The sequence below is a fragment of the Scyliorhinus torazame genome, chromosome 11 (assembly GCF_047496885.1).
Source record: "Scyliorhinus torazame isolate Kashiwa2021f chromosome 11, sScyTor2.1, whole genome shotgun sequence".
In the NCBI taxonomy this organism is placed as follows: domain Eukaryota; kingdom Metazoa; phylum Chordata; class Chondrichthyes; order Carcharhiniformes; family Scyliorhinidae; genus Scyliorhinus; species Scyliorhinus torazame.
The window spans coordinates 95,986,130-96,001,735 of NC_092717.1; the positions used below are offsets into that span (position 1 = coordinate 95,986,130).

The following is a 15,606-nucleotide window of genomic DNA, read 5'->3' on the forward strand; positions in this document are numbered from 1 at the left end:
GTCCAGTACTTCCCCGGAGCGGAGAAACTACGTCATCTTCTTCACAGCCTTCAACACGTCATTGATGACGATGAACATCTTGCCAAGGTCATCCCCACACCCCCACTACTTGCCTTCAAACAACCGCGCAACCTCAAACGAACCATTGTTTGCAGCAAACTACCCAGTCTTCAGAACAGTGACCACGACACCACACAACCCTGTCATGGCAATCTCTGCAAGACGTGCCAGATCATCGACATGGATACCACTATTACACGTGAGAACACCACCCACCAGGTACGCGGTACATACTCGTGCGACTCGGCCAACGTTGTCTACCTCACACGCTGCAGGAAAGGATGTCCCGAAGCGTGGTACATTGGCGAGACCATGCAGACGCTGCGACAACGAATGAACGGACATCGCGCAACAATCACCAGGCAGGAATGTTCCCTTCCAGTCGGGGAACACTTCAGCAGTCAAGGGCATTCAGCCTCTGATCTCCGGGTAAGCGTTCTCCAAGGCGGCCTTCAGGACCCGCGACAACGCAGAATCGCCGAGCAGAAACTTATAGCCAAGTTCCGCACACATGAGTGCGGCCTCAACCGGGACCTGGGATTCATGTCGCATTACATTCATCCCCCACCATCTGGCCTGCGAAATCCTACCAACTGTCCTGGCTTGGTACAATTCACACCTCTTTAACCTGGGGTTACCCCATCTCTGGATCTGCAAAGATTTAATCACCTGCTAATGCTCGCATTCCAAGCATTGTTTGGCATCTTTGAATTTGTCTATATATGTGTTTCTGGAACAGACCTCTTCATTCACCTGAGGAAGGAGCAGCGCTCCGAAAGCTAGTGACATCGAAACAAACCTGTTGGACTTTAACCTGGTGTTGTAAGACTTTGTACTGTGCTCACCCCAGTCCAAGCCGGCATCTCCACATCATGTCCAAAGATGTGTAGGTTAGGTGGGGTGTCGGGGTTGCGAGGATAGGGCGGTGGAGTGGACCTAGTTAGAGTGCTCTTTCGGTGTGTCGGTGCAGATTCGATTGGCCGAATGGTCTCCTTCTGCGATGTAGGGATTCTATGAATTTACAATCTCAACCACGAAGTCATCATACTCATCCTCTCTTTCCACAGGACAAGATCATGCAAAATAACAGAGCGAGGAAAAGGACAGCTGGAGGAGTTTTCAACATTATCACTCTCACACAGGCAAAACAGGAAGCTCTGGATATTACCAGACAATCATGAAAATAGGGAAACAAAATTGGGAGATATCCCAAAAGATTTGCCTGCTTTTTACTTGTATCCTTTTATTCAAATGTAACAAGCGTAGCAACTCTAACTTGCATTTTCAACACAGTTTATCACACACAGCTTCTATCTCTCCTTCTCACTCTTCTCGCTTTTTCTGTAAAGGCCTATTCAATCTCAAGAGGCTCCTGTGTAAGAACAGACTTTGGGGGCAGACAGTGTTATATAGTCCAGAAAGTGCATTGATGAAGAATAGCATTGGAGCAACGTTTACTAATTCAATAATAATAACTACTTACTGTCACAAGAAGGCTTCAATGAAGTTACTGTGAAAAGCCCCGAGTCGCCACATTCCAGCGCCTGAGGCCGGTACGGAAATTCAACCCGCGCCGCAGACCTTGTTCTGCATTACAAGCCAGCTGTTTCGCCCACTGTGCTAAACGAGCCCCTGTAAATGCAAATTCTTACATTTATTTAGAGTTAAACATCATACACCTCTCATGCCAACAACTCCGCTGTTTCAGTAAGGTTCTCTTTTGTGCTCAAGTGAATCCCCAATATTCTCCGCCTACATATAATTGAACACAAAATGAGCAAACAATCCCCCTGAGGTGATTTGCCTCTCCCAGGCACCAGGTCAGTCATTGGCACTCCAGTTTAACATATAATGAGCTAATGAAGTTGGCACATGATGACACACCCAGCAAACTTCGGCAACAGCAGCTACTTCTGGTAAGAATAGGCAACAAGAGTCTTCACTGGGGATAAGGCCTTCTGCAGTTCTGCAGAGGGCGACAGGTATGAGGACATTTAGGGCCCAGCCAAAGGAAGAAAACTACTGACCTCACACAAAAAGTTCTGTAAGATATCGAACGGCATGTCAAAAAGTTTCACCCTTTTAGCTCAGAGTGTGGAGAATTCATATCCTGCTACTGTTGTGTCAGCCTATTTTTAATATACAATAGAATATGTATATGCCAAAGAAAATGCAAAAGTACGTACAAATAAAGAGAAAAATAATACTTAAATCATGTAAATGTATTTATATCTAAGGAAAGACTATTTGTATGATCCTATACATGTTTGAGTAGTGCCCAATTTATTGGGGGATTAAAACTGACAAAATTGTATGGTGTTTTAATGTGACAGAGGAAGGAGCTACTGCATAAAGCATATGGATCTCAACATCTATGGGCATCATGGGAAAGTGGGGTGTAGTTGTATGAAAGAAATAATGGTTGATCATCTCCAATAAGGGCTGGATCCAAAGAGGAAAGGGTTAAATGTGGTACAGGTGTAATAAAATGGATGATAATAATAGTTTAATGGAGGGTGTGAGCGGAAAATTCTGTTCAGAAAATGGTGAACAACAGCACTAGCTTACCAACTTAGAATTATATCACATCTCTAAGGCAGTAAAATGTACCAAGGCATTTCACAGGAGCATTATAAAACAAAATACGACAGTCAGATAAAGAGATTTTACGTCAGATGACCAAATACTTGGTCAAATAGTTAAGTCTTAAAGGAGAGTAGAGGATAGGAGAGGTGGAGAGATATAGGGAGATTATTTCAGAGATAAGGACCTAAGCAACTTAACTATGTGAATGAAATTGTAAAGGGAGAAGTGAAAAAGCCCATAGCAACTGTTATATTTCTGTGAGAAATACGATGGCTGGCATTTTCCAGCCCTCCCCCTCTCATGGGTTTCTCCACAGCAGGGCTGGTGGGCCATTGAAATCTCCATTCAGATCAGCAGGACTGGAAGATCCTGTTAGCACGAAGGGCTGGAAAATGTCATCCGATATCTGTTTTCAGTGAGCTCTGCTTTAATTTAAAAAGGATAACATTTCTGAGTATGAATGTGTAAGTAGTTACAGCATTTCTTTTGATTGAAAGCCTGTCTTTAAAAAGTATCTATGTGATTGTCTTTGATGTCAGCAGTACTCCTTGCTCGGTGCAGAGCTAAAACCCTCTGGAGTCTATTCTTGGATGTTGGATATATACTGGCCTATCCTCTTATCAGTTGGTTAATTGTTTGCTCCATGGATTTATACACATGAAATATTTTTCTGGATATTTGAGTCATATTTTAGGCTTTTGAACTGATTTAAACAATCTGAATATTCCGAGAGTTTATAACCTGAGAATATCACAAATGTTGACACTTCGCATTCATAACCCATTTCTTGGATCGGTATTCTAAATGGCAGCAACTGTAAACATAATTAACTAAGTTCATTCCAATTAAGATTTAGAATAGGAAAAAACAACTTTAAATTACATTTTTAATTAAAAAATACTGGTGTAGATGTATTTTGATCAAAGTTTAATTTGTAACCATGAAAAACAATCTATTGGTCCAATCTGAATTTTTCAAAGCACTTCTTGGATTATGTGAAAACATATTATTTCTTTATGCAGTTTAAATTAAAAATGTATAATCTTGTTTTAAATTTACAAAGCACTGTCTCTTTAATTCGGTTCCAGCAAATCTAAGATGTGCTATTGCAATTGACCCCTCCCACACATCCTTAGGTTTTGAAAGTAAAAATAAATTTGGCATAAAGTATTTACCTCTCTGGTAAGATGTTGTCTTCGGCAGGCTGATCCGGTGGAGTCAGGCAGAGAGGAGGCAATAACACTGAGGGGTGATCAAAGGCTGACCCATTCTAAACTCACCAATAAAAACGGCAAGGTAGGTCAATTAGCCAAGGTGCGGAATCTTACTATGCTTTTTCCAAGTGTCAGACTCAGACTGAAAACTAGCGTGTAGCTCTTCAGTTGCAGAGACTACCAACCTGGTAGTGCCAAGCTGTGCCAAGGGGCAGTGCCCAGGCACGTCCCTCTCCCCCGGGGCTATAATGACATCTGTGCCTCTGGAGGGACCCCAATGGCTGTTTCTCGTTTTTAAAAAGCTGTTGTAACCTTGCCGACGTGAAATTTAGTGAGAGGGGATCATTTTGGGGGGGAGCCCGTTAATAATATTACAATTTCTTAAAATCCAATTAAATAAGGTTCCCATCCTTAGTGGGTATGAACCTCGTGACATCGCTGGCGAGGGGTGGGGAAAATTGGGAAACGCGGTTCTCTTCAGATTTTCCGCACCTGTCGCCATTCTCTTTTCCAGGCTGAAAATCGCTCCCAAGAAGTTTCAAATTGCCCTGGAAGTAATAGCCGCCCAAACCAGTGTGAAGGTAAGGGCCTTGGAGACTGTAAGGATAATGGAGAGCATGACCATTGGCAATGGAATGATATGGGATCTCCCAGATATTTGCTGACAGAATTAGGAATCACCCTCACCCTGCCAAATGGCATATAGCAATTGCCGATGCCGATTTGTCACTAACAGAAATGTGAACATCTGCACAATGGTGACTTTGAACATGTCAGTTCTTATTCATGTCGTCCATCACTGAAAGGCTCTTCAAGTGTGACATCTGAACTGGAAAGGGAAGAGTTTGAGAAGTTTTCAGAGGAGGTTTTACACTCTGATAAAGTACTGTCACACAAACCATTTTCACCTTCTACCAGCTCAGACACACCCAGCTCGGTGGGGACTCTAGGTAGCCACATGTTGAAGCACATATCACAAGTCAGCACGAACGGATGTCAGAAACCGGGACAGCAGTTCCTTTTGCTCTGTTCAGCTACACGCAGATACTAAGCCGAGGAGGTCATTCACAGAGGACTATCTGGAGCAATAAAACACGTGACATTTTATCAGCATTTCCAGAGGCATTGCACATCTTTGAAGAGAGATTGGAGGAGTATATCTCAAATACAAGTGCCATGATGTCTAAGGCCTATGCACTGATCTCCACCTCGATGGAAAGTGTGGTCATCTGCATGGAGCATCAGATATGGTAGATAACTGAGTGTATGCTGATCCTGACCAATGAACTGTCTCAGTCTACCATTTTAAACAGAATGGGGGAACACCTCTAATTGGCCATTGGGAACCACACTGAAGTGCACTGAACTGCTCTCCAACAAGCAGAAAAGTGTGGGTGGGCCATGAGAGGGAAATTGGGGAAAGATAGAATATAGAAGTGGGGTTTCTGCTCAAAGGTAATCCTACTTCTCATTCCTTCTCCTCTTTTACCCCTCAGACTGTGCTCTACATAATGCCTCCTGCTCCAACGATCGAGTCTGCACACCATTACAGATGGGGCACTCTTTGACTGGGTGCTCATAGGCCCCAAAATCCAGGGGACAACTGACACAGTGACCTCAGTTGTTAGAGCATGGTGCCTCTTTCTTTGCTGAAGCCACCAGGGTAGAAGTAATAGGAAAAGGAAAATCATTTTTTAGCTGAACAAGGGGATTCACTTGGATAATAATAAAATTGTAAGTGTGTTAATGTATAAAATGTGAATGAAGCATGCACTTTTATTTGTGTTTTCATTCTCCAGTCATCTCCATTGTTGCGTCCAGCCTTCTCCTTGAGAACAGTATGATCAAAGTGGAAGATAAGGAGTTCTGGGAGTGATTAATGTTGGGTGCAGTGGGAAATGGGTTCAGCAAAGTTGTGGAATATATTTTCACACTCAGGTTATCTGAGCCATGCCTGAATAAATCCACCGCCACTTTCTCAGCCAGCTAGGTGACTGGCTGAAAGCAGCTGGCCACATCAGGATCCTCCTAATTCTGCCTCTAGTGGTCCTCACCTTCCTCCACTTGCAGTTCCATTTCTCTCTGCAACACTATGTTGTGCAAGGTACAACACTAAAGGAATCTCTTGCTGCCACATATTGAAGGGCACCTCAGATTTGTCCAGACAGTTAAATTGTACCAGCAACCTCATGCGTCTTTCTGCTCATGTGGCTCTGGTGCTATTTTTCCTTTGGTTATAGTCGGCATGCTCTTATATGGTACAGTAGCGTTTGTCATTCACTCACTCTGTTCGAACATACGAAGATGTGACTGGCAGAATGAAGGCATCATGGCTTCACATGTAGGCCAAATTTAGGGCATTAGTGAACCAGATGGATTTTTAAGACAATCGACAATGGTTTTATTGTCATCATTATACTGTTAGACTCCAGATATTTTATGATTTCAAATTTCACCATCTGCCATGGTGGGATTTGAACCTGGGTCCCTCGAGCATTACCCTGGGTTTACTAGTCCAGTGACAGTACCATTACATCACCGCCTCTCTTTTGGATTGGCAAAGATGGCTAGTTGATATCAGGGCACTTTAATTACCAAGTATCTACACATGTGTGCAGCCTATAACTCCCACTCCTGTGGCAATCCAGCCCATTGCAGCAAGAATGTGAGCCCTCTGTTCTGACAGGCCTCATCAGAATCAAAGTACTGGAGGTCCTGGTAAATATGGCACCAGTCATCTGAGAGTTGTACTTATAGCAGCAGGTTGTGAAATCTTGCAGATATCACCAGTAGATCCCTAGAAGGAGCCAGAGGTGAAGAAATTCATGGCACTGATGGCTATTGGCAATGTCCATATCACTCTTTGGGAAGGAGATATTGTTCTCGGAGACGGCAGATGTCAGCAAAGATCCACCTAAGCCCCCTTTGGCACTATTGCTCCATCATGTTGAGAAAGCTGCCCTATGCTGGGGGTATTGCCTCCTTTCAACTAGAGTTCTATGTCCATTTTCCCTGTCCTGTGGCTGAGGGAAAGGCAATTGCTGTTGCTCCTGCTATTATTCCTCTTCTTATTCTTCATTCAAAGTTCATTGTACAGCTGCATAAGCTACTCCCAATATGCAATGAGTGCTGACAGCAGGAAAGTGCAGATCAAAGTCAACAATTCCCCAAAAAAGTGAAATGACTTCCAAAAAGTTGGAAATCACCTGTAAAGCAATGAAAGCACACTCCCCAAACAAATCTTGTGAGCACTTGCCTTTCACATATATCCAGGGAAGCAGTGGTGCAGTTTTAGTCTTTAAAGGCTGTAGCACCATCGATCATACACGAGGCGAGACGTAAAGAACTTCAATCGAGGCTTTATTGAGCAGACTTGTTCAGACTCGTTCCCCCAGCAGCTCAGTCACAGAATACAGCTGCGGGGATTAAACCCAGGTTCTTATACCCCGCCTATCTGGGTGGAGCCCAGTAGGCGGCGGATCCAATCGGGATCCAGCATCTGTCCTCCAATAGCTCCTCGGCATTCATGGTGTACCGTATTACCCCTAATACATACCACCACAAAGGCTTTCCAACCTGTCAAGTTCACAGAGCAATGAATCCTTTCGAAATTAAAACAAATGAAATGCAAATCGCTTATTGTCACAAGTAGGCTTCAAATCAAGTTACTGTGAAAAGCCCCTAGTTGCCACATTCCGGCGTCTGTTCGGGGAGGCTGTTACGGGAATTGAACCCACACTGCTGGCCTGCATTAGTCTGCTTTAAAAGCCAGCTATTTAGCCCTGTGCTAAACCAACTCCTCGTTGCATAATCACCTTGTGATGGCGGCAAGTTTCAAATAGTTCAGGAAACCCATGTGCTGATTGTTAAAGCCAGAATATTGGGTTAAAGTCTGAATGAATTGTCTCTTAACATATTTAAATTAGACACCTGGCGACTCCATAAGGATTTACCTTGCACCTCTGAATGCATGCCAGGGAAAAAGTCAGAAGCAAGGAGGATCATGTTGGGTTTCCGATCTGCTGAAACTTTAGGAAAATTTAACCCCACGCCAACACATGTCCCACTCTTTCCAGTTAAAATGTTGTCCTCTGTTTTCAACATTTAAATAGGTGTCCACTCTTTGATGGTGTAGCAAAAGATCCAGCAGTTTTAGGAACTTAAGAAACTTTTCTGCAGACTTCAAATATCACAGCATACTGATGATTGGAACTAAAGGTTTTGATATTCAAGGTTATTTGTTATATAAGGAGACGAGCGGGATTCTCCCCTACCCGGCAGGGCGGGGGGTCCCGGCGGAATGGAGTGGCGTGAACCACTCCGGCGTCGGGCCGCCCCAAAGGTGCGGATTTCTCTGCACCTTTAGGGGCCAAGCCCTCACCTTTAGGGGCTAGGCCTGTGCCGGAGTGGTTGCCGTCCCGCCGGCTGGCGTGGAAGGCCTTTGGCTGCTGAGGTCATCCCCACGCATGCGCGCGGGGGGGGGGTTACCTCCACGTCAGCCATCGCGGAGGCTATGGCCGACGCGGAGGGGAAAGAGTGCCCCCACGGCACAGGCCCGCCCACGGATCGGTGGGTCCCGATCGCGGGCCAGGCCACCTTGGGGGCACCCCCGGGGCCAGATCGCCCACGTCCCCCCCCCCCCCCCCCCCCCAAGGACCCCGGAGCCCGCTCACGCCGCCTGGTCCTGCCGGTAAGGGACTAGCATTACAGCAGCGGGACTTCGGCCCATCGCGGGCCAGAGAATCGCCGGGGGGGGGGGGGGGGGGGGGGCGCCAACCGGCGCAATTCCCACCCCCGCCGAATCTCCGGTGCCGGCGGGTGGGGTCGGAGAATCCTGCCCTAGGGCCTGACCTTTATCCCTACTAGGGCTGCAATCAGAGACTGAAAATAACACCTCTGACCTACATGCCAGCCTCCTAGCCCCATCCTGCCCGGGTAGGAGGTAGATCCAACTTTTTAACAGCCACTTAAGGCCAATTAAAGGAGGGTAACAGGGATTTTCCTGTTGGTCACCAGGTCTCTGCAGGCAGTGAGGGAACAGTTTAAATGTTTTCTGTAAAATTAATTTACAGGATGTCGGCATCGCTGGCTAGGCCAACATTTGTCCATCCAAAATTGCTCTTGAGAAGGTGGTGGTGAGACATCTTCTTGAACCGCTGTAGTCTCCATGATGTAGGTACACCCACAGTGCTGTTAGGTACCAGGATTTTGACCCAGCGCCAGTGAAGGAATGGCGATATATTTCCAAGACAAGATGGTAAGTGACTTGGAGGGGAATCTCCAGGTGGTGGTGTTTCCATGGGTCTGATGCCCTTGTCCTACTTGATGGTACTGGTCATGAGTTTAGGAGGTGCTGACTAAGGAGCCTTGGTGAGACCCTGCGGTGCATCATGTAGATGGTATACACTGCTACCAATGTTTGTCGGTGGTGGAGGGAGTGAATATTTGTGGATGGGGTGCCGATCAAGCGGATTGCTTTGTCCTGGAGGTTGGCGAGCTTCTTGAGTGTTGTTGGGACCATAGAATTTATACAGTGCAGAAGGAGGTAATTCAGCCCATCGAGTCTGCACCGACCCTCTCAAGGAGCATCTTACCTAGGCCTACTCCTATCTAGGCGCGATCCCCATAAGTTCACCTAACCTGCACAATCTTTGGACTGCAGGAGCAAACTGGAGCACCAGGAGGAAACTCATGCAGACACGGAGATCAAGTGCAAATTTCACACAGACAGTTGCCCAAGGCCGGAATTGAACCGGGTGCCTGGCACTGTGAAGCAGCAGTGCTAACCACTGTGCACTGTGCCGCCCCTGCTGCAGTCATCCAGGCAAGTGGCGAGTTTTCAAGCACACTCCTGACTTATGCCTTGGACATGATGGACAGGCTTTGGAGAATCGGGTGAGTTACTCGCTGCAGGATTCCTAGCTTCTGACCTGCTCTTGTAGCCACAGTATTAATATGGCTAGTCCAGTTCAATTTCTGGTCAATGGTAACCTTTGAGATGTTGATAGTAGGGGATTGAGCAATGGTAATGCAGTTAAATGACAAGGGGCAATGGTTAGATTCTCTCTTCTTGGAGATGGTCATTGCCCGCCACTTGTGAGGTGTGAATGTTACTTGCCACTTTTCAGCCCAGGCCTGGATATTGTCCAGGTCTTACTGCATTAGGGCATGGACTACTTCAGTGTCTGAGGAGTAAATGGTGATGAACATTGTGCAATGTCCTGGAACTGAGATGATTGACCTCCAACCATCAAACCATCTTCCGTTGTGCTAAGTATGACTCCAAGCAGTGGACGTTCCCCTGATTCCCATTGACTCCAATAACCTGGAGGTGGCAAAGCGCCTTCCCCGTCGTTACCTTACATTGCAGCCTGCTGTTTTTTTCATGCTGGAGGGACTTGGATTGACCCTCCTACTTAAAGAGCTTTCCCTTCATCCTGAATTGGATGGTCTGTCTGCCCTATGGGCATTAATTGGCAGCCTTGGGACAAGACACAAAATGAGTGACTATTTTCCACAAAGTGCAGGCTTCTGACCCACATTTGAGCCTGGTTGCAGGGTTTAGAGGTCTCCAGAAAAATTCTGCCCAGAATGCTTGAGAAAGGACATGAGGAAGTCAGCTCCAAATTAATTTCTAGACCCTCTGTACTTAATGTGAAGCTACAATGTAAATTCACCAAGCTAAGATCCAAAATTTCTAAAATCATCTTTTAATAAGGCAAATTGAAAAAAAACACCTGAGCATGATAATCTGAAAGATACCAATCAGGTATTAATGTAAATTCTAGTGCAAGTAAAGAAATTGAAGCTCAGAGTGGTTGATTGACAGCTTTCTGATCAAGATGTTTGTATTATTGCCTATGAATCTTTAAAGAATACTGCATTTAATAGCCTGATCAATATATTAGGCATCGAGATCATGTAGGGGAGATGAGCAAAGATCTCCAGACCCTTTAAAAGCCCAAGAGTAGTTAGCATCCAATGGAATGTGTGGCATGATATTGAAATACAGGTACATGTGCAAATGTGATGTTATATCGAAAGAAACTGGCATGCAGCACCGTAGGGTGGATTTGCACTGAAGTATGGGTTTGCGGCATGCTCAGTTACTTGACAAGAGAGGAAATGGTTAATGTGGTTTAGGAGATTGAGACAATGTTTTATTTCATCAAGTGGATAAAGGATGTGCAACTGTCAAGTCATTGAAATGCATTTGATAGAGAAACTGATTTTAAGATAATATAAAACTTGGAGGGGCGGATTTTGTTCCACACGGCGTAATCAAGTGTGCGCCACATCTGCCCTCTTGTTTTTTCCCCATTCCCAGGTGATTATAATTAAAATTTAAAGTTTTGACGGTATGCATGGGAGTGCGATTAACATAGAGGGGGATGCTTTTCAGTGGAGAAACACACCGTCAGCTGATGTGCTGCTTATAAGAGGCCTATAAAAGAACCTACTGGTGAAACAGTGTGGCTCTGCATTCAGCCGAAACTTTCCTGATCAACTCATTGCCATTAACATTAGACTTGGAAGAGCAAAAAAATGGTATGAGTTTTTTTCAAAATTAAATTTCACTTGTAAATAATTCACATTACATTGATTTGATTTTATTCATGTGTGCATCGTTGTTATTTCTTGAGACAAGCTAAGTTAGAGAGCTAAATGTACTGGCACACCTCATGGTTAGCATTCATTAATGGTTACAGGGGAGTTAAGGCCATTTCCTTTATTGTGGGAAGAAACAATGCTGTGTTTTCTTGTTCACTCTTTATTGAATGATAGTATCCAGTGTGTACTCACCGCTCTGTGGGATATGGCTGAACTTGTAGGCTCTCACTACTATGCATTGCAAAGGGACATTGTCTGTGATCACTCTCACTGCTGGACAATTGAAATGTTGTTGGTAAACTCAATGCTCTGTAAAGGCTCTGCCAGCCAACATCCTGAGATGAACTCACATGTGGACAGCACTTTTTAGGCCCCTCATTTCCTTACCTTGACTGACTGGCCCCACTGTGCATTGCAGTTCAGCCGGAAATCCGCTGACTTTACACACAACTAACCCAACAACAGATGCACACCACCTTTAAACAAATTTGAACTAGGTGCCATGAGATTGTAATACACCACTGATCTTTATCTTAAGATTGAAAATAGAACATAATTTTAAAACATTTTACATTAATGAGTGTCGGATGACATGCAATAATAAGTTACAAATATGAACCTGCTACAGGCCGGAGTGAGGCCTGACATGCTGCAAACACACCACTGATTTTATTTCTGCATCTCAATCTGCCATCGGGAAATTGAGATTTCATATCCTGCCTAATTAAGTCACGCCTCGTTTCCTGCTCTTGCTGGCTCCATAAAAATCCCCTCCTTGGTTTGGAATAATTGATGGCTAAGCAGAAATAATACTTAGCAAGAATTATCCACTTGGTTACCAGTAAATGAACAGCTGGAGAATTTTCTAAGTCTATAAACTGTAGTTTTCTGTATAATGCATTATCATTTTCTTTGTGGTATGCTGGTGCATTGTCTTTGGACACTGCTCCAAGCACCATTCCCTAACTGCCAACTCTATCCTTTACCTTGGCAATTGTCTGAGACTAAACTAGATTGTTTGCAACTTTGTTGTCATATTTGACCACATAGTCACACCATCACTAAAGATCAACTATTTCCACCTTCATAATCATCCATATTTAATTTTTTTTCACTATTCCAAAGAGTCAAAATTAATTTTAAAACTATATAACTATAATGTTCATTCATGTTACAATTGTAGTGAATTTTTTGTTGCACTCATTCTAGTTTTAAGATCCTTCCTATAGTAATGAGAGGGGGGGCGGAGGGTGGTTGGCAGAGCTACATGTAATACCAACCATATCTTAACCAATGTTTTGTGCAAATTAAATATCACTTTTGAAGAATATATTCAATGCCCCATGCATGAAACCCAGAATTCTATTTGCCTTTTTATTGTCTGCTCAATCTGCACTTTAAAGATTTGTGTTGATACAACCACACTTCTCTCTTCTACAATGTTAAGAACAATTTATGGCACAATTCCTTTCACTGCAAAATTTTCAATATGTGATATTATACATCATGTATCTGCCACCTATCTTCCCACTATGCTAACCTACCTCCTATAACCTGAAATTTCTTGTATTCTTCCTCAATTTGTGATTCTTCAAATTTGCAATCATCAGCAAACTTTGATATAATTTCCTTATACCTAATTTAAAAAATTTCTGGAGAAAAAGGAAACAAAATTTGTAATAGCACTGATCACGACACTCCACTACCAAATCCTGGAGAACCAAAATATTCGGATAACCCATACTCTTTGCCATTGTGATTCAATCTCCTTCCCTTCAATATCAAGAAACATAACATAAAGTGAGCAACAACGATTCAGCATCCCTTTTTACATAACACCTAATTTATTTATTATTTACTTTAATGGGGAAAGAAAATTGGATGTAGGTGAAAGCAGTGTTCAGATTTGCTAACTCCCATTTTGTGTTGCTGCCCAAGACAAACTCTCTCTCTAACTCTCCACCTGCCTCAAACACGGGTAGCCTTATAAGGATGATAGAGATCCTCTATTGCAAGTTCCTGCATTCCAAGGCCTCAAAGTAACGCAATGCATGTCAAACTAGATGTGCCTCCTCAAGAGGATACCAGTATTTCTTGCCGTGGTCATTACTTGGGCCTCTCAAAATTTTTTTTATTTTTTATTTAAAAGGCTCTTGGAACTGTTAGGGATAGTGCTCTTGATTTTTTTTTGGGGGGGGTGCAGTTGGGATTGCCGTGGGGGGTTGGGGGGTAAATCCTCTGCTGGACTACTTTTGTCATATTTCACAGTATTTTTAAAATTTCTGGTGTCACAGATGCAACCCAGGTGGCCTGGGTAGGTTCTATTTACAACCAAAGTAAGGGAAATCCCCCTTTTGGTGAACCTTGGCGGGATGAGCAGTCGAAGGTCCCAAGTGCGTCTATCTGGGCACTTACGCCAAGATCCCATTAGTCAAGCACAACCTGTCCTTGATGGTAGCATGCTGACTGAACTGCTTTGCTCATGCCTTCTCAGTGTTAACTCATTTCATTCCCTATTATGGAATTCAAAAATTTACCCACAATCACAGCAAACTAACTGGCCTTTACATTTTATGACTTATCATTTAGCTTACATATTATAGGTTTGATATAATTCTTCATAACATCTCCCTTAATTGGTTGAATCAATGTACTGATTCAAATTTTTATAGTTTCTAGATAGCAACAGATAAAAAAATAATGACTTAATCACCAAACCTGTATTACAATAAAAAGTTCAGAGAGGTGTCATATTGGACGCAAAATGTTAACTCTGGGCGCAATCTACCTGAATGGGGATTGCTTCCCATGGCATCCGAGATTAGCCGGGTGTTTCCCGGCGCTTGGAGCACCGAGAAACACCCCGCTATTTAATTTCCATCTGGGTAGATCGAGGGCCTCAGCGGGGAACTCCCCGACGAGGCCATACTTAGCCTGGTTTTCTGCACTGTGGAGCTCTGCTTGGGAGATTGGGACGCCATTTTCCGATCGCTCGAGCCCTTGACACGAACCTTGAACCCCCAAACCCCACTCACTATAGGGAGATCGCCGGGCCCCCACACCCACCACACCTACGAAGGGCAGACCGTGGCCCAATCACCGCCGTACAAACAATGCCAGCCTGACATCCTGGCAGTGCCCCTACCAGCTGGCGGTGCCAGGTTGGTGCTCAGGTGGAACTGCCAGGGTGCACAGGTGGCACCAAGAATGCCAGGGTACCACCCTGGCCAGAAGGCATGCACCTGGGGCCTGCAATCCCCTGGGAGACCCCCACGAGTGCCGTTACATCTGGTCCCTGTCTGTGGAGACCAGTACCGAATGGCTTTTGCCCTAGGTCTCCAAGGCGAGGGAGTTAGATCCTACGCCTTGGTTAGATCTCGGGAATGCATATTAGAGAGACTAGCTGTGTCACTCTAATATGCAGATATGTCAGAAAGTGATCCTGCTCACAATGGGTGGGATTCACACCGTGGCGTCTTGCAAGATCTAACGCGATCTGGCGAGATGTGACGAACCGGGTCTCCCCGCTTTTCTGGAGCAATGCGACCAGTAGATCCTGCCCTCCGTTAATCTTCCCACAAGCGTGACTGCAGGTTTGGTCTAAATAAATAGATATGTCTTTACTTGTATGGATTTATTTTCTTTGGAATGCAAACATTTGACAGCTTTATACCTGGTGCTGCAGAGTTTGGACCTGATCTTTCGCAAGGGTCAGTTCTAACTCTATCTTCTGATTATCATGTTGATGCTTCAGGATTTCCTGGAAATTCTGTTGCTGCTGCTGTTTCTCCACATTCAGTTTATTTCTTAGCTCCTCTTCGAGTTGTCTGGGCAAATAAAAAAAATAAACATTTCTGAACCAAGCAATTTTGGTTAGATTTTGTGATGGGTCTGCAGGATTCTATGAAAACATGAGCACAATTCACAAAATGGTATTAATTTATTCATAGGTGTTTGTAGTGCATAAGAAGGCTATTCATCCTATCATGTCGGTCCGGAACTTGAAAGTCCCACCCAGACAGTCCAGAGCCAAACCATCTGGAAAAGTTCTGTATCAATGTTCTCAAAGAATAATAGTAAACCTTAAACCGGTGCAGGACAGGGCCTGACAGTATAACATAACAAACTATTAAGA

General features: G+C 44.3%; 1 protein-coding gene across 6 annotated transcripts in view; it reads right to left on the reverse strand.

Annotated features, from left to right (window-relative positions):
- The window catches only part of LOC140385401 (uncharacterized), a 649,931-nt gene that overhangs the window by 202,557 nt on the left and 431,768 nt on the right, over positions 1 to 15,606 (reverse strand). For all 6 annotated transcript variants that reach the window (XM_072467513.1, XM_072467511.1, XM_072467516.1 and 3 more), the window contains one exon: positions 15,145 to 15,298. In XM_072467513.1, the coding sequence (XP_072323614.1) occupies positions 15,145 to 15,298 (154 nt within the window). The remainder of the gene's footprint in view (positions 1 to 15,144; positions 15,299 to 15,606) is intronic.